Below are 22,172 nucleotides of genomic sequence, written 5' to 3'. Positions count from 1 at the left end.
ATGGAGTGTATTTCTGTTCCTTCCAAGCACCCAGCGGTCTCTGTGTGTGCTTTGGGTCCCCTCCAGCTCTGGTTGGGCCGTTCCCAGGTCGGCCTCGCACAGTTCTGCCTTCCTGGCGTGGATCTGCTGGGATTTGGGGCATCGCCAGCATCGGCTCCTCCACGCAGACAGAGCCCAGGATGGGGAGGTGACAGCGAGAGGCCTCCCAGCGGCTCCTCCATCCTTCCTTCCCTGCTGGAAACAGGCCTGGTGTGATACAAGCTCAGGTATCAGCAGCGCTCCCAGCCCCACTGATGGATTGACCACCACGACTTTGTTTCTCACGTTGAGCTCAACATAATGGGGAACGTGCAGGAAAAACCCCCATCGTGTTTGCAAAGTCACTGGGCTGCAGTCGGAGCTGCTGGCTGGTGGGCACGTCGCTTTGATGGAGGTGAACAGAGGGCTGGAGCTCATTGCAACTTATGCTGACACGAAGACGTCCCTCTTGCTCTGCTGTGGGGTTTGGCAGAGCTTGTTGCTGTTGCTCAGAGGTGGAAGTTGAGTTCTCCTGTGGCTTGCAGACCCAGCAGCAGGTTGGTGCATCTCCGTGAGCTCTGCCCCATCAGCCCTGGGATCAGTGATATTAGTCAGTGCTGGACCTGCTGCTGAGCTCTCAATTCTCTGCCAACAAACTGATGTTCTTCATGCTGGGGTTTTCCTGACATTGTCTCTCAGCTTTGGATCTTGTCCTTCCTTGGTCTGCTTTACAGTGGGGATTTTCATGGCTGCTGCCCCGTTGCTCTTTTATAGCACCAATTATGGGTCTCCAGCAAAGCCTTTGTGGCAGAGGCATCATCTCTTCATTCCTGACCAGAGCATCTTCTTTCACATCGCCTCCGAGTGGAGAACTGCTGACCCTTTTCTCAATGAACTCTTTGCCACGGCCCCATTGATGTGCAGAGGAGTCTCCAATCAGCTCCATAATCTGAATGATGCGATTGCAGAGCAATAATGGGAACTCCAGGACGCCACCAGCTCCAAAGGGACTGCATGGAAACAGGGATGTCTGCTCTGCTCAGGCTTTCCCTGCCCTAGAGATGGGCACGGCTGTTTGCAGAGCTGCAATCTCCTCCATCCCAGGGAACCCCAGAGGGCTCCTTGCTGGAGGAGATGTCACACATCAGCACCTTTGGGCCCTGCAAAGGTTTATGCCTTCACCGGTGGAACAGCCAAAGCCAGCAGCTGTTCTGATTGCTCTCACGTGCAATGGTGGGAGCTCTCACTGTTAACGTTTGTGCTGTCGTGATGCACCGCGTGTTGGAGAGCCCTTCCCCATCATCTCATAGGGATGCTCATGTAGAGACCTCATCTGTTCCTGCTGCTCTTTGCTCAGACATTGAGCAGCTGCAGCAGAGCTCCCTGTGGTGCTGAATGGGCTGGAGGGGCTTCACAGAACCCCAGGGTGCTCCGTGCTGTGCTTGGAGCAGCTGTGTGGCTCCTGCAGGTGGGGAGCCCACCTCCATCCCAGCTCTGCACTCTTCCCCTTTGCCCCCTTATCCAAATGACACCAGTGTTGGTGTCACTGCATACAAACACCTTTCCTTTTTGGCTCTCCATCAGCAGAGTATTTCCAACCCGAACCTGTGCATAGAGAAGTGCTTGTGAAGCAGCTCATCCCTGCTAGCTGGAAGCTGAGGGTGCTGCTCGTGCCGTGGGCTCCCTGCACCCATCCCAGGCGCTGCTGACGGTGCTTTGCTCTGTTTCAGAAGCTGGAGAGGTGTGTGGGCATCGTGACATCGCTGACCAACGGGCTGTCGGAGCGGGAGGCCAACGATGCCCTCAATGCACACGTAAGTGACATGTCCCCCCAAGGGCTGAGAAATTCAGCCTGGGAGGAGCAGTTCAGGCCTTTGTGCTTTGGGTTTGCCAGCACAGAGAGCAAAGGGGGCAATAAGAGGGAACGGAACCTGCTGTGTTCTCCCTGCTCTTCAACCTGCCAAGAAGCTAAAAGGCTTCGATCCTCATTTAGGATTGCATTTGGGAGCTCAGTTCCTTGCTGAGAGCTGAGCGTGCAGCAGCACGTGAGCACCGTGCGCTGCGGCTCCGTTGCTGCTCACGTGCTCCCGGTGTTTGCATTGCTTGCTGATGTATTTTTGTCCTCTTGCACTGCTCAGCTTTTTCTTGGCCTCCAAACCAGGCAGAGTGCAGACCACGGGGAAGGGCGGCTTTCAGCCCTTCTGCTTGAAGGATGGAGCATTTATTTCTATCTCTGCGTGGTCTTAAAATACTCGCCGGCACGCTGCAGATGTTACCGTATAAGGAGAGCTGTTGTGTTACATCCCAGCAGCTCTCAGATATGTCAGATGTGTTTTTTTCTTCCCCCAGAACACCTTGAGCTCTTGGAATGAGTGGCACAAAGTTGCCTTTCCTTAATGGGAAGAGGGTTGGCGAGCCAGGCCGGGCACACAGAGCACTGCATGGCCAGGCAGGTTGTGGAAGGAAGCTCAGAGCTGCAGTGCTGAGCGTTGGTTTGCACTCTTGTGTTTGCAAAGCATCCTGAAACAGCCCCAAATGCACCGCGAGGTTTGCATCGCTGCTACCAGCGCACGAAGCTGTGCAGACCTCAGGGAGGTGCCCACCGTGTTTGCTTGACCCACTTTGTGATTCCCTTCCATTGCATCAAGAGGAGCTTCCGTCTCTGTTTGCCTTCCTGCCCATCCCCTCCTGCTCCCTGCTCACCGACAGCACCCTTCTCTTTCAGATATGTAAAGGAACCCCCCAACACGAGGAGATCTGCCTGGGGCTTTTCACTCTGGTCCTGACCGAACCCGCTCAAGCACAGAAGGTAAAGCCGTGCATCCAGTGTTGTGCACAGTGTTGCTGAGTGAGCAACCTTCCGAGCAGCAGCTGTTGCCTGGGTGCAGCTCACCACCCCGTGCAGTGTTTATAACAGCAGGACAGCAACGTTGGGCTCTTGTGCTTCGCTTCCATCCCCATGCGGTGCTGCAGGGGCAAGGCAGGGAAGGGTGGCTGGGTCCTTTCACAGCCCCGGGGTTCATTCATTTTCATGATGGGAGGAAGGTGTCCAGAGGCTTCAAGAAGCTGTAGAGCCCTTCCCATCCTCTGCCTGCCCCTTGGAGGCCCAGCAGGGATCTTTGTGTTATGGGTTTGGCTGTAGATGCCTCTAGAAATAATGGGGCTCTGGAGGAGAGAAGCATTCAATTCCTGGTGGAAAATTACATCTTCCTTGTTCGGCCTCTATTAATTTCGCAGAGCGGATTTAATTTCTAAGCAAACCCCCTTTTTTTTTTATTCCTATTTTTGTAACGCTGCTGTAAAGGGAGGTTTTTAAACCCTCTGTTTGCCGTCCCCCATCAAGATGAATGCGGCGCTGCAAACAGAAGCGATGTCCTGCTGTGGGAAGGAGAACAGCTGAGGGGGTCCCAGAGCCTGGAAGGGCTGTGTGTGGTGAGGGGGGGGGGTTACTCAGGGGTCCTGGTTTGGGTGCATTGCAGTGACCAGGGGTAGTGCAGGACTGAAGGGTTGAAGGCGCTGTGTTGTGTTGATAGGGATGTGCAGCCCTGGGGCTGTGCTGGACTCAGGGTGGTGATTCATGCCCTGTTCTCTTTTGATTTAATCACTGCTGTGAGGGCAGAGCTCTCCCCGCCCGAAGCAGCAGATCCAGATTAGCTCTGCCTGTCGTGGCATTGCGGTCCCTGTCCCAGCAATCACATCTCAGAAGGAAATCACACCTCTCCTGGGAGCCTCAAGGCTCCGCTGCTGGCAGCATCGATGCAGGCTGGGTTTCTCTTTGCGGGTTGGCTCTTTTGTTCCATCTCCTTCAAGCCTCCCTAAATCTGTTGGCAGAATCCCTGCTGCCCTCCAGCCCCATGCACTGACTGAGAGGTGTTGGCCATGTGAACCCTGGGGGGGGGCTGAATTGGGATGTATCCTTCCTCCTAAGAAGTGTGGGAGGCCAAAAGCAGCTCTTCTTGCTGACCCATGGGATGGTTCCCCTCCTCCACATGGAAGAAAATGTTCTCCTCTCCTCCAGGACACAGCGAACCTCAGTTGGAAGGGAATGCCCAGAGCCCAGGAGCTGAGCGTGGGAGCAAAGGACTTGCAGGGCAGGTGCTTTGCTGGGCTGGCAGCGAGTCTGGCGAGCTGTGGCATTTAATCTGCCTGGCAATCACATTGCAAGGAGCCGAGTGGAGCCTCTGCAGTGCATTCCCCTCTGTAATTTCCTTTGGCAAAGGGACAAGCAGCCCAGTTGTGTGTGACCAAGCTGGCAGGAGGACATACCTGCCGCCTGCAGCCATGGCAATGCAACGTGGCTGCTCCCGTTGCCCTTGTCAGGTCAGATCCTGGGAGCACAGTGCTTTTCTTTGGGGGTAATTGGCTCTGCCAGTCCACTGGGCTCTGCTGTCAGCTCTGATTGCCGCCTGCTTGGTGTCCAGACAGCGTGGCAAAGGGCCAGCAGTGCTTTCCTGTTAGATTTTGGGGGGGGTGAATTTCTCCTTGCTTTGCTCCCCTGCTTACAAAGAGGGGTTAACGCTCACCTGGCCGATGGGGGCATCTCGTAGGGTGTGTGAGAGAGCTCTGAAAGCAGGGCTGGATGCAGAGAGCAGGGCTGGATGCACGGAGCAGGGCTGGATGCACAGAGCAGGGCTCAGCACAGAGCAGGGCTGGATGCAGAGAGCAGGGCTGGATGCAGAGAGCAGGGCTCAGCACAGAGCAGGGCTGGATGCAGAGAGCAGGGCTGGATGCAGAGAGCAGGGCTGGATGCAGAGAGCGGGGCTGGATGCAGAGAGCGGGGCTGGATGCAGAGAGCGGGGCTGGATGCAGAGAGCGGGGCTGGATGCAGAGAGCGGGGCTGGATGCAGAGAGCAGGGCTGGATGCAGAGAGCAGGGCTGGATGCAGAGAGCAGGGCTGGATGCAGAGAGCAGGGCTGGATGCAGAGAGCAGGGCTCAGCACAGAGCAGGGCTCAGCACAGCCCTATGTGCCTGCAGGAGTATTGCTATGGGCCAAGCGTAGCCTCACCAGTAGCAATAGCAAAGGGAAGGCTATTTGAGATGGCTGTGTTGAACATGGGGCCACTTCTGTGCTTGCTGGGCTGCACGGTGCTGGTGGGACACCTCTCTCTTTATGCCCCACGGTGGCCTTTAAACCCTTTGCTGTATGAGTGGGGCTGGAGCTGCCCCAGCAGAGCGCCATGGGGTGAAGCTGCAGCTCTCCCCCTCCCGTATCACTGCCTTGACACTCCAGCAGGGAGAGATGAGCTGTGCTAAACACATCCAGCTGTGAGCGGGGACACTTGACCGCCTTCAAATATCAAAGTGACAGCAGCTGACGTGTCAGGGCTGCCTCCTCTGCCTGGCACTTCTCCCTTTAATTAACGCTCAGAGCGGAGCCCGGCTCTGAGATCTCCTCCTGCCCTGAGCTGGGCTCCTTTCCTTGCTCTATGTCTGTTTTATTTCCCACCCCATTCATTTAAAGCTCACCTTCATCCCTTATCCCATTAATTAAACATCCCTGTGTGAGCAGCAGCTCCGATCTGCCCGCATTGGGGGGGGGGGGGGAAGAAGGCGATGGGTTGCTCACAGCTTTGGCAATAAGCAAAGAATTCAGGTTCCCTCCCCCCCCCCCCATCCCTCAGTGCTGAGCCTTAAGGTTGCCTCCAAGCCTTTCAATGGATGATCACCACCATCCTCATGCCAGGGGCTGCTGGATAGCAGGGATTTGGGGTGGGGGGGGGGGGGGAGGGTCCAATTTGGTTTGGTTTGGTTGAAATTCGTTTAACCAACGCTGCATGAAACAGGGAGGGAGAAAAAAACCGGAGCGCAGGAAACCTCATCAAAGGGATCTTCTGAGGCCTCATTAATTCCTCCAAAGGAAGATGCAGAGACCGGAGCTCTGCTCTCTGGAATAGCATGACATTTAGCAGCACCAATTAACATTCGTGCAGAGCTACTTAGCAAATTACTTCCTAATCACCCTCCCCTGCTGTCCTGACCAGAGGAGGAAGGGTAGAGCCAGCACCTTTGCTCTCTTGGCCTGGTTTGCTGCTCATAGTAGATGAGCTGTTGGTTAATTGATCCTTCCTGATGGACCCCTGGCTGCATTTCTGGGTCCCTTTGGAGCTGCAGCTGAGATGTGGAGATGGTTACGATCCCGCAGCACTGACAGCTCTGCTGGCTCGACCCCAGGCTGTGGATTCAGGTCATCCCCCTGGAGCCTGCCTGCTTTGGTTGTCCCTTCCCTGAGATGGTTTATTTGCTGTTATTTAATCAAGTTTTGATTAAAAAAAAAAAACAAGTAATAAAAGCGTTGTATGTTTTTCATTACGGCCCTTTTTTTCTATCTCAGTGCTACCGGGACCTGGCTCTGGTGAGCCGAGATGGCATGAACATCGTCCTCAATAAGATCAACCAGATCCTCATGGAGAAGTACCTGAAGCTGCAGGATACTTGTCGCACCCAGGTGAGGGGGGGGCTGCCAACCTGGTTGAAGGTGAGGAGGGGGAGTTGGAGCTGGGGGGGGTTGTGGGCTCACTTGGAAGGGATGTGCTAAGGGTTGGGGGGTGGTATTACATCCATGGTGCTGTGTGCTAAGGGTTGGGGTATTACATCCATGGTGCTGTGTGCTAAGGGTTGGGGGGCGGTATTACATCCATGGTGCTGTGTGCTAAGGGTTGGGGGGTGGTATTACATCCATGGTGCTGTGTGCTAAGGGGTGGGGGGTGGTATTACATCCATGGTGCTGTGTGCTAAGGGTTGGGGGTGGTATTACATCCATGGTGCTGTGTGCTAAGGGTTGGGGTATTACATCCATGGTGCTGTGTGCTAAGGGTTGGGGTATTACATCCATGGTGCTGTGTGCTAAGGGTTGGGGTATTACATCCATGGTGCTGTGTGCTAAGGGTTGGGGGTGGTATTACATCCATGGTGCTGTGTGCTAAGGGTTGGGGTTTTACATCCATGGTGCTGTGTGCTAAGGGTTGGGGTATTACATCCATGGTGCTGTGTGCTAAGGGTTGGGGTATTACATCCATGGTGCTGTGTGCTAAGGGTTGGGGGTGGTATTACATCCATGGTGCTGTGTGCTAAGGGTTGGGGGGTGGTATTACATCCATGGTGCTGTGTGCTAAGGGGTAGGGGGTGGTATTACATCCATGGTGCTGTGTGCTAAGGGTTGGGGTATTACATCCATGGTGCTGTGTGCTAAGGGGTGGGGGGTGGTATTACATCCATGGTGCTGTGTGCTAAGGGGTGGGGTATTACATCCATGGTGCTGTGTGCTAAGGGTTGGGGGGTGGTATTACATCCATGGTGCTGTGTGCTAAGGGGTGGGGGGTGGTATTACATCCATGGTGCTGTGTGCTAAGGGTTGGGGGGTGGTATTACATCCATGGTGCTGTGTGCTAAGGGTTGGGGTATTACATCCATGGTGCTGTGTGCTAAGGGTTGGGGGGTGGTATTACATCCATGGTGCTGTGTGCTAAGGGTTGGGGTGTTACATCCATGGTGCTGTGTGCTAAGGGGTGGGGTATTACATCCATGGTGCTGTGTACTAAGGGTTGGGGGGTGGTATTACATCCATGGTGCTGTGTGCTAAGGGGTGGGGGGTGGTATTACATCCATGGTGCTGTGTGCTAAGGGGTGGTATTACATCCATGGTGCTGTGTGCTAAGGGTTGGGGTATTACATCCATGGTGCTGTGTGCTAAGGGTTGGGGGGTGGTTTTACATCCATGGTGCTGTGTGCTAAGGGTTGGGGGGTGGTTTTACATCCATGGTGCTGTGTGCTAAGGGTTGGGGGGTGGTATTACATCCATGGTGCTGTGTGCTTAGGGGTGGGGGGTGGTATTACATCCATGGTGCTGTGGTGGGAGGCTCAAGCCATGTTCCCTTCTGCTTCTGCCCAGCTGGTGTGGCTGCTGCGGGAGCTGGTGAAGAGCGGCGTGCTCGGCGCCGACGGTGTCTGCATGACCTTCATGAAGCAGATTGCAGGTGAGCTCAGCCATTGGGGTCTGTGTGCACACCCTGCTCAGAGCAGCCAGGAGCAGAGATATGAGCCCTGAGAGTCGCTCGGTCCCAACATCCTCCATGAGGAGTGAGTCAGGGAGAGAGCCAGGAGCCTTTGGCAAGAGCTGGAGCCGCCAGGAAGCACATCAGTTCCTGTTGGTGCCAGCTTTCACCTTGCCACGCTGCATGAGGGCAGCAGGATCATCCTCAGTGCCTGCTCTGGGCCACGAGTGACGTTAGCAGGGAGAGCTGCAGGGGGTTAACAGGAGGGTTAACAGGAGGGTTAACAAGGGGGTGACAGCCCTTAAAGAGAGCTGGGGTTACCCGTGGGGTCCTGCTTTAAGTGCTTTGCACACACAGACATACATGCACGCCTTTCCGGCTTTGCAGGAACGGTGCCTCTTCCGTGTTCCCCGCTCAGCCCCATTGCTGACGTCCAGGCTGCAGGAATTGGTGTCCCCACCATAAAAACCTGACGCTGTGTTTTCATTGTGCTGGGGCTGCAAATTGCTCTTGTCTGCTCTTCAAGGGGAGGAAGAAGGGGAGGGAGGGAGGGGACGGAGCCCTGAGCGCCGGCCTTGTTGTGGCAGAGCAAACAGAGCCGTTCCACAAAGTGCTGCTGAAGGCATCAAGGCATCCCTTGTTTCCTTGCTCACACCTCCCCATGCTGGGCCCCTTCTGTCCTGGCAGGGTGCCGCCGTCCCCTTCTCGGTGCTTTATGATGCTTTAATTGTTATGATCCCATTGTTTTGGCCTCTTTGCTGTGCAAGTCGGAGTCCCTCCGCTCCTTGCATCGCTGCAGCTCCAGGTCCTGCCCCACTCGTGGCCTTTGCTGGGGATATCGGGCATTCCCTGCAGCTGCTGTGTCCCTCTGTTTGCTCAGCAGCTCACACCAAACCTCAGCCCTTTTTGGCTTCTTTGCCTTCCAGAAAAGAGAGTTCCCCATCCCTCACTCCATTTTGCAGGAGGGCGGTTGTAGCAAAGACCCCCTTTCATCCCCTACCTGGTGTGCTGTGCTTGCACCTATGGGCGGGCAGGGCCAGGTAGACTCCTTGCTTAGCTTTACCCTGCAGTTTGACCTAACTTTGCTCTCCTTTAATCCTTTTCCCTTCACAGGGGGGGATGTGACAGCGAAGAACATCTGGCTGGCAGAGAATGTCCTGGAGATCCTGACAGAGCAGAGGTACCAATGGGACGGGGCAGTGTCTGCAGTGATGGTGCAAGTGGGAGCGTGCCAATGGGGTTTCTATACAGAAGCCCTGTGTGTGTGTGTCCCCCTTTCGCTTCCATGTGTGTTTCCAGGCTGTGGTGTGCATTTCCAGCTCTGCAATCCCACCTGCTGTGTGGGCTCATCCTCAGGTCCTTCCATTAACCAGCCAACCTCAAGGGCTGCCTTGCACACAGGCTGAAGCTGCCTTGCACACAGGCTGAAGCTGCCTTGCACTGACAGTGCACGCGTGGCTCAGAGCTGAGCCCAGGTCTATTTTCCTGCGGGGGAGGTGTTCCTTTTGGGGGGGAGTAGGATGGACTTAATTGCCCAAAAAGCTTCCTGTGTGTAAACAGCTTCTGCTTTTCCGGGGCTGCAACTTCCATGTGTTGGGGACAAGCCAGCTGGGAAGCTTTGTCCTGTGGGCTCAGCATTGTCCTATGGGCCCGGCATTGCCCTTTGGGCCCAGCGTTGCCCTATGGGCCCAGCTTTGTCCTATGGGCCCAGCTTTGTCCTATGGGCCCAGCTTTGTCCTATGGGCTCAGCTTTGTCCTATGGGCTCAGCTTTGTCCTATGGGCTCAGCTTTGTCCTATGGGCTCAGCTTTGTCCTATGGGCTCAGCTTTGTCCTATGGGCTCAGCTTTGTCCTATGGGCCCAGCTTTGTCCTATGGGCCCAGCTTTGTCCTATGGGCCCAGCTTTGTCCTATGGGCCCAGCTTTGTCCTATGGGCCCAGCTTTGTCCTATGGGCCCAGCTTTGTCCTATGGGCCCAGCTTTGTCCTATGGGCCCAGCTTTGTCCTATGGGCCCAGCTTTGTCCTATGGGCCCAGCTTTGTCCTATGGGCCCAGCTTTGCCCTATGGGCCCAGCTTTGTCCTATGGGCTCAGCTGGGCAGTCCTTACTTTTAAATAGCTTGCAGCTTTGCTACAAGCATTGGTTGTAATAGCAGCGATTTTCTTCTTGCTCTGTTGAGCTGTCTGGTGGTTAAAGCATTTCTTTGGCCCTGAGAACAGCTGCTGGTGCCACCTACTGCCCCGTGTAGGGACCCTCCGAGGGGGGGGGGATCCCCACTCTCTCCTGGGCTCGTCCCATTTCTGCTCCTCTTTAGCACTTCTGCATTCCCCCCCGTGCTGAGCTCAGCTCCTCTGTCCCATCCGAGCCTCCCACCTCGTCCTGCTGCCCGCCTGCACTTTGCACGGAGCATCCCCTCTTTGCACGGAGCATCCCCTCTTTGCACGGAGCATCCCCTCTTTGCACGGAGCATCCCCTCTTTGCACGGAGCATCCCCTCTTTGCACGGAGCATCCCCTCTTTGCACGGAGCATCCCCTCTTTGCACGGAGCATCCCCTCCGCACGGAGCATCTCTTCCCTTGCAAAGCAACAGATGCAGCCCCAGGAGGAGCAGCTCCTGCCGCATCTGCCTGCAGGGCTGCAAGGGGAGCTGAGGGCGATGGGAGCGTGGAAGGAGTTTGTCAGAGGAGCAGATGGGAGAGGAGAAGCTTTGGCTGCCGATGAAGGCGCTGCCGAGTGTCCATGCATGAGGTGCAGCAGCTCAGAAGCAGCACGAGGAGTGAGCTGAGGGTTGGGCAAAGAGCCCGAGGTTCAACCTGCAGCTCTTTGCCAGGATGTGCTTTGATTAAAGGAGGAGAACCGGAGCTTTAATTAAAGCCACTCGGGTGAAGGTCTGATTCCACATTCGGGAGCGTTGAGTGCTTGCTTTAATTAAAACCAGGAGCAACAAAGCTGCTTCTCCGCAGCATCACGGAGCTCAGCTGCTGCTGGTGGCAGCTCCTCCCTAAGCAAGGGCTGCGTATTTCTGCCTCTGGATCAATGGCTGCTGGGGGTGTGGGTGTCCCCCCCCCCCAACCCCCCTTTTGGACCCCCCTTATTCCCTTTCTGCCCTGCTCACAGTACAAGGGCAGTGCTGACCCCGCAGCTCCCCCCAGGATCCCTTAATTACAGCCGCATCCTCCCTGGACTTAACCTTTGCTCAGTGCCCAGCTGCTAATTAACAGCTCTCAGCACCCAGCTTGGAGCTTTCCCAGGCTCCCCACCACCCCCCCATCTCCAACCTCAGTGATTGAGGGCTGCTGACCCATTTGTCCCCATGCTGTGGCTCTTCAGGTGGCAGCAGCTCTGGGAGGGCAGGCTGTGATTTAGGGAGATGCCGAAGGCCATCAATCAATGGGAGGCACCGCGGCGTTCCTGGCCCGTTCCTGGCACCAGGCACCAAACAGGCAGGCAGACTGGGTCGGTTTTATGGACGGAGAGGATTTATTGTTGCAGTCAGATAAGGGAGAGCAGAGAAAGCGGCACACCCAGAAGGGTGGCTGAGAAACAAATCCGGCCACGGCACCGCTTTGGTGCCCTGCTGGGTGGAAAAGCAGAGCCTGCTGTGTGTGCTGTGTGCTGCTGGGCAGAGCCCTCTGTGCACTCAGATCCCCCTCACTCTTGCAGTGTCTGCCCCCCCGGGATGCCTTGTGCACCCTATTCTACCCTCCTGCCTTATTCCATCCGGCTCTGCTTTGCTGCCTGCCTTCTGCTTGCAGTCTGGGGCAGCGGCACCTCCATGGGAGCTTATGGGATCCAAAGAGCCGGTGTGCTTTGCTGCGCTGATGGGCAAAGCTGCTCTCGTGGCATTGAAATGACACCTGTTTGCAGAGCTGCTCCCTGTGTTTGCTGCTCAGCAGATCACTGCTGGCTCTTCTGAGCTCTTGATTGCAGTTGCCAAAGGGGTTGCAGAGGGGATGGATCAGTGCTGGAGGCTCCCAGATCAGAGCTTGGCCTTGCACTGCTCCCTCTCCTCCAAGCTCAGTTTCTTCTGACCAGTCTCACAGTGGGTGAAAATGCTTTGCTTGGTTGGTTTTCACGCTTCCTTTGCAGAGAATGGGTGCTGAAGAGCAGCCTGCTGATAGCCATGGCCGTGTACACCTACCTGCGGCTCATCGTGGACCACCACGGCACCGCTCCGCTCCAAGCACTGCGCCAGAAGGAGGTGGATTTCTGCATCTCCCTCCTCCGGGAAAGGGTGAGCAAAGCAAAGCAAAGGGTGAGCAAAGCAAAGCAAAGGGTGAGCAAAGCAAAGCAAGGGCCCTTCGTGTGCACACTGTGTTCATCCAGCAGTGCTGGTGGAGGCTGTGCTGTTTCCTTTGGGTCCCCCCCCCCCCCCCCAACATCAAGGTCCTCACCCCCATTGCCACGGTGCTGCCCAACCTCCCTCCCTGTTGGATGAGAGGGACCGATGGCAGCAACCCTTCCAGAGACCGGCTGAGGATTGATGGGCTGATTGTTTGCTTTGCAAGAGAAGGGAACGGTTTAAAATAGCCATTGACCTTCCCCTGCCTGTCAGCTCGCCTCTCCCAACCTGCGGGCTTCAAAGAGGGGGCACCATGCCAGGGGTGGACATTGGTGCATGGGGTGAATCATCTGCCGCCGGCCTCAGCCTGAAGGACTCTATGTTCCTCCCTCCCCCCTTATAGCAGGTGAGCACTCAATGTGATGTTTTTTCCTCTCCTTTTCTCTCCCCCCCAAGTTCATGGATTGTTTCATGATCGGCCGCGACCTCGTGCGGCTCCTGCAGAACGTGGCGAGGATCCCTGAGTTTGAGCAGCTCTGGAAGGACATTATCCACAACCCGCAGGTGCTCAGCACTCAGTTCACAGGTGAATAAAGGCTGTTCCTTTGGGGGTCCTGAGCCCTTCCTGCCCCACTGATCCCACCCTGCTGGCCCTTCCTGCCCCACTGATCCCACTGCTGGCCCTAAAGCTGGGGCTGCTGTCATGCACGGCAAGCTGGCTGTGCAAAGAGCTGCAAGGACACCGTGTGGTTCCACCTCTGTTAGTGCTGAGGCTCTGCTTGCAGAGCCCATCTCATTGCTAAGGGGAAGAAGGAGGTTCCCCCAGGGCTGCGCTTTGCTGGCTGTTGGGGCTGAGCAACAGCTGCTCTGCTCTCCCATCACCATCTCTGGCACCGGATGGCTTCTGCTGCTGTCTTAAACACTGCAGAAGGTTCCTAAGAGGCATTTGGGTTTTAAACCGTGCTGGAAAGCAAACAGTTCAGACAGCTGAGCAGTCAGACCATGAGGACACAGCCGGGCTGTGACAGCAGTCGTGGCATTGCATGGCTGGTTTTGCACCGAACCCTTCAGGTCGTGTTTCTATGAGCTGCTTTCTAAGCTGAGCTGGGCAGGAGCAGCAAGATGGGTGATATCCGAGTTTCTTTCTGATGTGAGCCCCGAGGAATCCCTGTGCCATTGAAGCACAAACCCAGGGGGGTGCAGCACTTGTCCCTTCCTCAATGGGACTCCATTCATCCCAGCACTTTTCCACCCCGTACCGGCTGGCTTAGGGCGGACGTGGCAGAGAGAGTGTTTTATTTATGGCTTTAATTGCTGTGAATTATTAACTTCTCTCGGGGCTGTCACATCTTCATCTGTCTGCATTGAGCCCTTGGATGCAGGGCTTTAAAGTGCCCCCCCCCCCCCAGCCCTTACCCAGCTCTACTCTCTGGGGCCGCATTAATGCCACGTTAAAGAGCACAGATTGTGCCCAAGGGAAGGGGCAGCCCGTCTGCTGATTAAATGCTCCTCAGTGCAGCTCTTTGGCTGCTCCTCCATCTCCAGAAGCTCTCCCGTCGGTGCTCATTGACTGCCATGCTGCCTGGAGGCTGCAGGAACAGCATTTCCCCCTTTGGGGTGTTGGTGGGGGGGGGGGACTTGCAGGGGCTCAGTCCTACCGGTGGCATTTCTCACCTCTGGATGCTCACAGCAGCTCGTGTGTGTTGTGGGGCACCTTATGGGCATCCCTGCTGCTTTGTGCCCCTTCCCACATCAGCAGGGGCAGCCGATGGTTCCTTGCTTTGCTGCAGTTGGAGCCCAGCAGCCCCATAGAACCACACAGAATAAGGGCTGACATCGGTACCCCCCGGCTCCTTCCTTCCCTGCTGCTCAGCTTGCTGTGGCTTTTACCCTTATTCCTTTGGTCCCATAGTTCATATTTGCCACCTATTTGCCTGGCAGCACCCGGAGGTGACCCAAGGAGCTGTTCTGCAGCGAGGTGTTGTGCAGCTAATCCCCCTTTTCCCCCCCCTCCCCCCCAAAGCTCTGCTGCATTCTGCAGTTCCCCCCCTTGCAACCCTGCCTGGCTGCAGTGTGAGCTCTGAGCAGGGTGAGCGCTGCAAAAAGCTCCGGCGCCCGCCTGTCTGCATGGAGCAACGTGCTGTAAATCCTTCAGGTCCCGTCCAGCAGCAGCACAGCCTCCACTCAGGCCATAAATTTCTCCTCTTGCAGCTGTTTGGGAACGAAAGAGGCTTTTGCAATCCTCCCCCCCCCCCCCCCCCACTTCCTCCTTTTCCTGCTTGCTTCCCCTGCCCGTGAGGCTTTTCATACATCGGAGCATTGCAGCAGGGCTGCCTTCACACCAAGGCTTTGTGCTGCAGAGCTTGGAGTCCTCCAGCCCCGCTGTCTGCTGCTGAGAGCTGCACCTGAAGCTGTGGGACGAGCAGCAGGGATCAGCCAAGGCTGGGGGGGGAGGAGGAGGAAGGGGGAGGGCATCGCTGTGCTGCCTCCCTATGGGTCAGATGGGGAATGCTCCGTGTTGAAGCTCCGTGTCTGCATTCCTTCATCCCTCCTCCAGATCCCGTTCTGTTGTGCTGCACATCCACACCCCCCCCCCTCTTCCCCCTTCCTTTCCTTTACCCTGCTTGTCCCAGCAGACCCTTCCCAGCCCAAAACCATGAGCCCCGATGCCTTTAGCCTGGAGGAAGGAAGCACTCTGAGCTGACCCCCCCCCCAACCTTGAGTGTGCATCCCTGCTGGCTCTGTGCAGCCTCCAACCCCATTAACCCCATTCATCTCCCTGCAGGTGTCCTGCAGCTCCTCCAATCCAGGACCTCACGTAAATTCCTGGCCTGTCGCCTCACCCCGGATATGGAAACCAAACTGCTCTTCATGACCTCAAGGGTGAGCAGGAGCCTTCAGCTGACCCACGTGGGGCTGCAGGGCACCCCGAGCAGCGCTGGGTGCTGATGCAGGATGGGCTGCAGGGAGGTGGGCTGCATGGAGGTGGGCTGCATGGAGTTGGGCTGCAGGGAGTTGGGCTGCAGGGAGGTGGGCTGCAGGGAGTTGGGCTGCAGGGAGTTGGGCTGCATGGAGTTGGGCTGCATGGAGTTGGGCTGCATGGAGTTGGGCTGCATGGAGTTGGGCTGCATGGAGGTGGGCTGCAGGGAGGTGGGCTGCATGGAGTTGGGCTGCATGGAGTTGGGCTGCATGGAGTTGGGCTGCATGGAGTTGGGCTGCATGGAGTTGGGCTGCAGGGAGGTGGGCTGCAGGGAGGTGGGCTGCAGGGAGGTGGGCTGCAGGGAGGTGGGCTGCAAGGAGCTCTGCTCCAGCCTGGCTGCTTTCCAAAGCCAAAGGGCTGCTCTGCGGTGGGTTATCAGAGCTCTGACATGTGCGAGAGGCCCAGGAGCTGCTCGGTGACAGCGCAGAGCTCTTATCTGTGCTTCCAGCCGTGCAGATCCACTCCCAGCTGGGTGGTCCTGAGCTGGGCTTTAAGCATCCCCATAGCAATGCCTGCACTTTGCCCTTCTCCTTTCAGGTGCGGTTCGGGCAGCAGAAGCGGTACCAGGACTGGTTCCAGAGGCAATACCTGTCCACTCCTGACAGTCAATCCCTGCGCTGCGACCTGATCCGTTACATCTGTGGGGTGGTGCATCCATCCAACGAGGTGCTCAGCTCCGACATCCTGCCGCGCTGGGCCATCATCGGCTGGTTGCTCACCACCTGCACGGTGAGTCCTGACAGCCCTCCCCGCTCCCGCTGCCCCTCACAGCCCCACTTTTGGGGTCCCCCAAAGTCCCAGTGAGCTGAGAGCTGCGTGGGATCCCTTCCCCGCCTTGGGGTGACCTCGTGTTGCTGTGAGGTTGGTGGGGAGCTGCAGAGCAGTGATGGCATCGAGCTGTTGCGTGCTCTGGATCCCAGCCTTGCCTGTGCCACGTGTTGGATCCTTTGGGATCAGCTTTCCCAGCTTCACCTTCCAGCTTATCACGCCCTTTGCTTTACGTGCTTGGATGCCTTTAAGGCCTGTGCAGGAGCACGTGCAGCAGGAGGGCCCCGTTTGCTTTTGCACTTGGAGCAGTTTTGCTCAGGGGTTCCCCAGCTGGTCTGAAAGATGGTTCAGCCACGAATCCAACCTTCATTTGCTTTATTCCTTCTCCAGTCCAACGTCGCTGCTTCCAATGCCAAACTGGCTCTGTTCTACGATTGGCTCTTCTTCAACCCTGAGAAGGACAGCATCATGAATATAGGTACTGTGGGGTTTGGAGGAGGGGGGTGATGGCTTTCAGAGCTGGCAGAGGCAGCGGGGTCGGGTGGGGAAGGCACAACACAAAGAGCATCAGTTCCCTTATATATGTGGGTTCTTCAGCCCATGGGGGGCTGCTGTGATGGGCCCAATGGGGTCTGCAGGAGCTCAGTTTGGCTGCCTGAAGCCTGGTTGGTATTTAGAGGCTGCAAGGAGCCAGAAGTGCCCTCTGTATGATATGGGGGGGGGCGGCAGGAGGGGCTGTGGGCATCTCTGTGGCTCTCAGCACTGTGTTCTCCCTCCTTGTCTCCCACCCAGAACCTGCCATTCTTGTGATGCATCACTCCATGAAGCCTCACCCAGCCATCACCGCCACGCTGCTGGATTTCATGTGCCGGGTGAGCTGCTCCCTCCTTGAAGCTCCTTTAGGGGTTGCAGCCACATCCCCTCCCCCTGCAGCCTCACCCAGCACGGCTGCTAAGTCCATTGGTTGCTTCTGGAGCACCAAGTTTGAGCCCATGTGTCCCTCGTTAGTGGGGAAGGCATGCAAACCTCCTCAGCTCTGCAAATAAACCCTTCCAGAAGGATGAGGATTAGGAAAATAAAAGGGCTTCTGAATTGTTCCCTTTTGCTGTAGTACCCAATGAAGTGCTTGGCCCGCCATCGTCCCCCAGGGGTAAACACAATCTGGATGTGATGTTCCCCAAGCCAGAGCCGTCCTTTCATCCTCCCTTTGTCCTTGGGCAGAGCGTGGGGCTGTGCCATCCCCCCCCCCCCATCCATGGGGCTGGTTCTGGTCATTGGGTCCCATGTTGATCTGATGGGCTTCTTGGAAGCTGAATCCCAGAGCTGTGCACATCCAAAAGCAGCAGCTGACTCAGGATCTGGGTGGGAGGTTCCTGGACTGACCCCTTCAGTTCAGGGAGTTGTTTTCTTCCCTCCAGCAGCAGCAGAGCTGGGTGTGGATGGAGCAGGATGTCACCCAGGGGCTCCCATCTCTTATTCCCCTTGTCCTGCAGCTGCTGCTTGGAGCACAGCTCTGCCTCCAGGGCCCTTTGCAGCACCTGGGTGGTTTTCTCACCCCTGGGAGATGTACAGGCTGCTCTGTGGGGCAGGAAACCAAACATGGGCTGTTCCTGTTGAGATGCAGAGCAGTTGGGCTCATGGCATCACAGAGCGGTTGGGGTTGGAAAGGAACCTTTAAAGGCCATCTCATGCGGCTCCCCTACAGCAAATATGGGGCACCCACAGCTCCTTTGGGTGCTCAGAACCCATCTAACCCAACTTTGGGTACCTGGGCAGGTCCAGCTGTGTCCTGGAAGGCGCTGATTCCATCATTCTCTCCCTTTTTCAGATCATTCCCAACTTTTACCCCCCGTTGGAAGCTCACGTTCGTCAGGGGGTCTTCAACTCCCTCACCCACATCGTGGAGAAGCGCGTCCTCGCGTAAGGTTCTGCTCTGTGCCCAGAGCTGCCACGCACTGACCACCCTGGGACCAGCAGGGTGACCCCCAGGGGTTGCAGGGGGGGGGGGGGGACACCATGAAAGCAGGGGCTGCATCCAAGCTCTTTTTCCTCCCTTCCCCTTCCTTCCACAGCCACCTGGCCCCTCTCTTTGACAACCCCAAGCTGGACAAGGAGCTCCGAGCCATGCTGAGGGAGAAGTTCCCGGAGTTCTGCAGCTCCCCATCGCCCCCCATTGAAGGTAATGAGGGGGTGGGGAGCAGGGGGGGGGCTGCAGCAGTGCTGTCCCAGAGCACGGCTACCTCCAGGAGGTCAGAATGGGGCTGCAGGGAGAGCATTGTGTGCCCATGGGCTTCCCTCATCTCAGCCCTGCAGCGTGCTCAAGGCACACACTGCCTCATCCTTGCTCTGCTCCATAGGAGGTGCTGACCCTTCTGTCTCTGCATGCTCATTGCAACCATTTCTAACCTGTACGTAACTGCATAGTGTTGCAGCTTTGCCAGCCCTACCAAAGGGCTGTTGCCTGTTTGCTTTCCCCATTGCATCATCTGCTGCAGCTGAACCCCCCCCCTGAGCTGCTCTGTGCAGCCCTGCAGCATGTGGGGATGGTTGCATGGAGTTGCATGGAGTTGCATGGAGTTGCATGGAGTTGCATGGAGTTGCATGGAGTTGCATGGAGTTGCATGGAGTTGCATGGAGTTGCATGGAGTTGCATGGAGTTGCATGGAGTTGCATGGAGTCCCATCCCCAGCATGAGCTGTGCAGGGTGCATTATTTACCCTGAATCTCTCTGCCCTTTGCAGAGCTCCTCAGCTCCCCAACCCTATGCAGCACTCCCCATTGGCAGAGCCTGTCCTGCCCTGCGGCTGTGCCGGAAGCCATCCATCCCATCTTCTCTCTGTTCTCATTCCTTTGCATTCGTATCCACAGTCAAAATCGAGGAGCCCGTTTCCATGGAGATGGACAATCACATGTCAGACAAAGATGACAGTTGCTATGACAACGCCGAGGCTGCCTTCAGTGACGATGAGGAGGACCTGAACAGCAAAGGTGAGGAGGGGCTGCAGGCTGTGAGCAGCAGTGCTGGGACAGCCCCAGGCAGCATCTATGAGCACCGCCTCCTGCACAGCCCCTTTCCCATCAGCAGAGGGGATTCCTGTGTGCTCCAAGCAGACCTAGATCTCATAGAACCAGATTTCCTCTTTGCAAGTGGTGCTCAGCCCTGGCCTCTGCTGCATGCTGGGCTCAGCTGCATGCTGGCCTCTGCTGCACGCTGGCCTCTGCTGCACGCTGGCCTCTGCTGCACGCTGGCCTCTGCTGCACGCTGGCCTCTGCTGCACGCTGGCCTCTGCTGCACGCTGGCCTCTGCTGCACGCTGGCCTCTGCTGCACGCTGGCCTCTGCTGCACGCTGGCCTCTGCTGCACGCTGGCCTCTGCTGCACGCTGGCCTCTGCTGCACGCTGGCCTCTGCTGCACGCTGGCCTCTGCTGCACGCTGGGCTCAGCTGCACGCTGGGCTCAGCTGCACGCTGGGCTCTGCTGCACGCTGGGCTCTGCTGCACGCTGGCCTCTGCTGCACGCTGGGCTCTGCTGCACGCTGGGCTCTGCTGCACGCTGGGCTCTGCTGCACCGCTGGCCTCTGCTGCACGCTGGCCTCTGCTGCACGCTGGCCTCTGCTGCACGCTGGCCTCTGCTGCACGCTGGCCTCTGCTGCACGCTGGCCTCTGCTGCACGCTGGCCTCTGCTGCATGCTGGGCTCTGCTGCACGCTGGGCTCTGCAGGGCTGACACAGCTCTGCACTCAAAGGAAAGTTGTTGGCCTCATCTCCTTGCTTGGTGCTTTGCCCCATGGCTCAGCACCGTCCGTTGTAGCTCTCTCCACCCCACAGCCCCCCATGGATTCCTCTCTGCTCCAACACCCCACTGGATGTGATGAGCCGTCCCTGCTGCAGCTGTGCTGTGGGTTCTTTGGGAACAGGCTGTCCCCATTCTCGGGCAGCTGCTGAGGCTCAGGCTTCTCATTGCTCAGCCACGAGGTTCTCATTACACTCACTGGAGGCCTCTGTGAGCCCTTCTTGAAGCCATGGGGCTGGAGCCCTTTGCTGGCTCCCTGAGGCTGAAGGAGGCATCTCCAGGGGGTCCCAATCCTGGTACTCAGGCTCTGGGGGCTTCTGCTGCTCCTGTAGGCAGTAGGGAGGGACCACAGCCCCAGGATGGGGGGTCTGGGATGCAGCACTGCATTCAGTTGTCATCCAGAAGCTGGATGGGGACTCAGGGTTAGAGGCCCCTGGATGAGCCCAGAGGATGGGGGGAGCCACAGGGAGTGTCAGTCCTGGGGTCCCAAATATGGGTAGTGAGCATCCTATGTGTGTGTGTGTGTGTGTGCATGGAGATGGGCACAGCATTGCTTCTGAGAGCTGGGCTGAATGGATCTCTATGCACTCCTATGGCTGCATCCCGTGCTGCCTTTATACCCCCTGAGCTCCCAAGGGGGAGGCAGGGATGCCCCTCACATCCCACCCCCACAGCCCTGCACGGCCCCACAGCGCAATGGGGACGGCCCCAGGGGCTGATCCAAGGGGCCGCTTCCTTCGTTGCAGGGAAGAAAAGGGAGTTCAGGTTTCATCCGATCAAAGAAACCATCGTGGAGGAACCTGTGGACATCACGCCATTCCTGGACCAGCTGGACGAGTCTCTGAAGGATAAAGTCCTGCAGCTGCAGAAGGGGAGGTTGGTTTGCGATGTCCAACCTTGGTGTCTATGGGGTGGTGCCGTAATGCAGCCCTGCAGGACACAGCAGCACTTGGCTGCTGCTCTGCATCAAGAGCTGGGAAGGCAGAAGGCTTTGGGCTCCGTCCTTCCCTGCTGGTGGATCACAGAGGCAATGGGGGGGGGTGTCAGTGCATCCCTGCATGGGATCTGCCTGCCCCCCACATCAGTGCATTGCCCATCTCTGCTTTGAGCAGCCTTGGAATTGATGGCACCTTAAGGAAGGCTCCATTCTGTGCTTTGGAGCTGTGGCACCAGCACAGAGTCACCCCCCCCCTTCTCCTTAACCTCCCCCCCCCCCCCCATGTCCTGGGGGCTCCCAAGCAGATCCAGCTCAGCACAAATCCCCCCCCCCCCCTTTCCATCCTGCAACTCTCTCAGTATCTTCCTTTCTAACTTGGATTTCCTCTTGTTTTCTGCTCCAGCGATACGGAAGCTCAATGTGAGGTCATGCAGGAAATCGTGGATCAAGTCCTGGAGGTAAAAAAGGGCTCCTTGGCAGCCCTCTGCAGGGCTGAGCTCAGCAGGTTGCAAGCTGCAGGGGATGGCAGTATTGCATGGAGGGGGGGGGGTCCCATTGCTGCTTTTGCTGCAGGGGATGGCAGTGTTGCATGGAGGGGGGGGGGGTCCCATTGCTGCTTTTGCTGCAGGGGATGGCAGTATTGCATGGAGGGGGGGATCCCATTGCTGCTTTTGCTGCTGAGGATGGCAGTATTGCATGGAGGGGGGGGGATCCCATTGCTGCTTTTTGCTGCTGGGGATGGCAGTATTGCGTGGGAGGGGGGGGGATCCCATTGCTGCTTTTGCTGCAGGGGATGGCAGTGTTGCATGTGGGGGGGGGGGATCCCATTGCTGCTTTTGCTGCTGGGGATGGCAGTATTGCATGGTGGGGGGGGGGGTCCCATTGCTGCTTTTTGCTGCAGGGGATGGCAGTATTGCATGGAGGGGGGGGGGGGGGGGGTCCCATTGCTGCTTTTGCTGCTGCCAAAATGGCTTCTGAGCAGCTCAGGGTCGTTCCCAGCCTGTGCTGCTGTGTCCCCATGCAGGCTGTGAGCATCCCTCCGTCCCCATCCCTCCGTCCCCATCCCTCCGTCCCCATCCTCCGTCCCCATCCCTCCGTCCCCATCCCTCCGTCCCCATCCCTCCGTCCCCATCCCTCCGTCCCCATCCCTCCGTCCCCATCCCTCCGTCCCCATCCCTCCGTCCCATCCTCCGTCCCCATCCTCCGTCCCCATCCTCCGTCCCATCCCTCCCTTTCTCCCCATTAGGAGGACTTTGACTCGGAGCAGCTGTCGGTTCTCGCCTCCTGCCTGCAGGAGCTGTTTAAGGCTCACTTCCGAGGGGAGGTTTTACCAGAGGAGATCACGGAGGAGTAAGGGGTTTTTTCTTTCCCTCTTATTTCACCCCAAGGCTTTTCCCATTCAAACTG

The 22,172-nt window shown here is 57.3% G+C and overlaps 1 protein-coding gene across 1 annotated transcript in view; it reads left to right on the top strand.

The window, feature by feature from the left end:
- LOC140265002 (integrator complex subunit 3-like) overlaps positions 1-22,172 on the top strand; it is a 34,373-nt gene that overhangs the window by 1,295 nt on the left and 10,906 nt on the right. The window contains 17 exon segments of the mRNA XM_072360881.1: positions 1,749-1,832; positions 2,744-2,827; positions 6,351-6,464; positions 7,908-7,992; positions 9,124-9,190; positions 12,098-12,242; positions 12,747-12,876; positions 15,076-15,173; positions 15,808-15,999; positions 16,429-16,516; positions 16,831-16,910; positions 17,867-17,958; positions 18,111-18,217; positions 18,907-19,026; positions 20,575-20,704; positions 21,169-21,223; positions 22,012-22,115. Coding sequence (XP_072216982.1) covers positions 1,749-1,832; positions 2,744-2,827; positions 6,351-6,464; positions 7,908-7,992; positions 9,124-9,190; positions 12,098-12,242; positions 12,747-12,876; positions 15,076-15,173; positions 15,808-15,999; positions 16,429-16,516; positions 16,831-16,910; positions 17,867-17,958; positions 18,111-18,217; positions 18,907-19,026; positions 20,575-20,704; positions 21,169-21,223; positions 22,012-22,115 — 1,775 coding nt within the window.

The sequence above is a fragment of the Excalfactoria chinensis genome, unplaced genomic scaffold (assembly GCF_039878825.1).
Source record: "Excalfactoria chinensis isolate bCotChi1 unplaced genomic scaffold, bCotChi1.hap2 Scaffold_383, whole genome shotgun sequence".
NCBI lineage: Eukaryota > Metazoa > Chordata > Aves > Galliformes > Phasianidae > Excalfactoria > Excalfactoria chinensis.
This window is presented reverse-complemented; position numbering and strand designations above follow the sequence as displayed.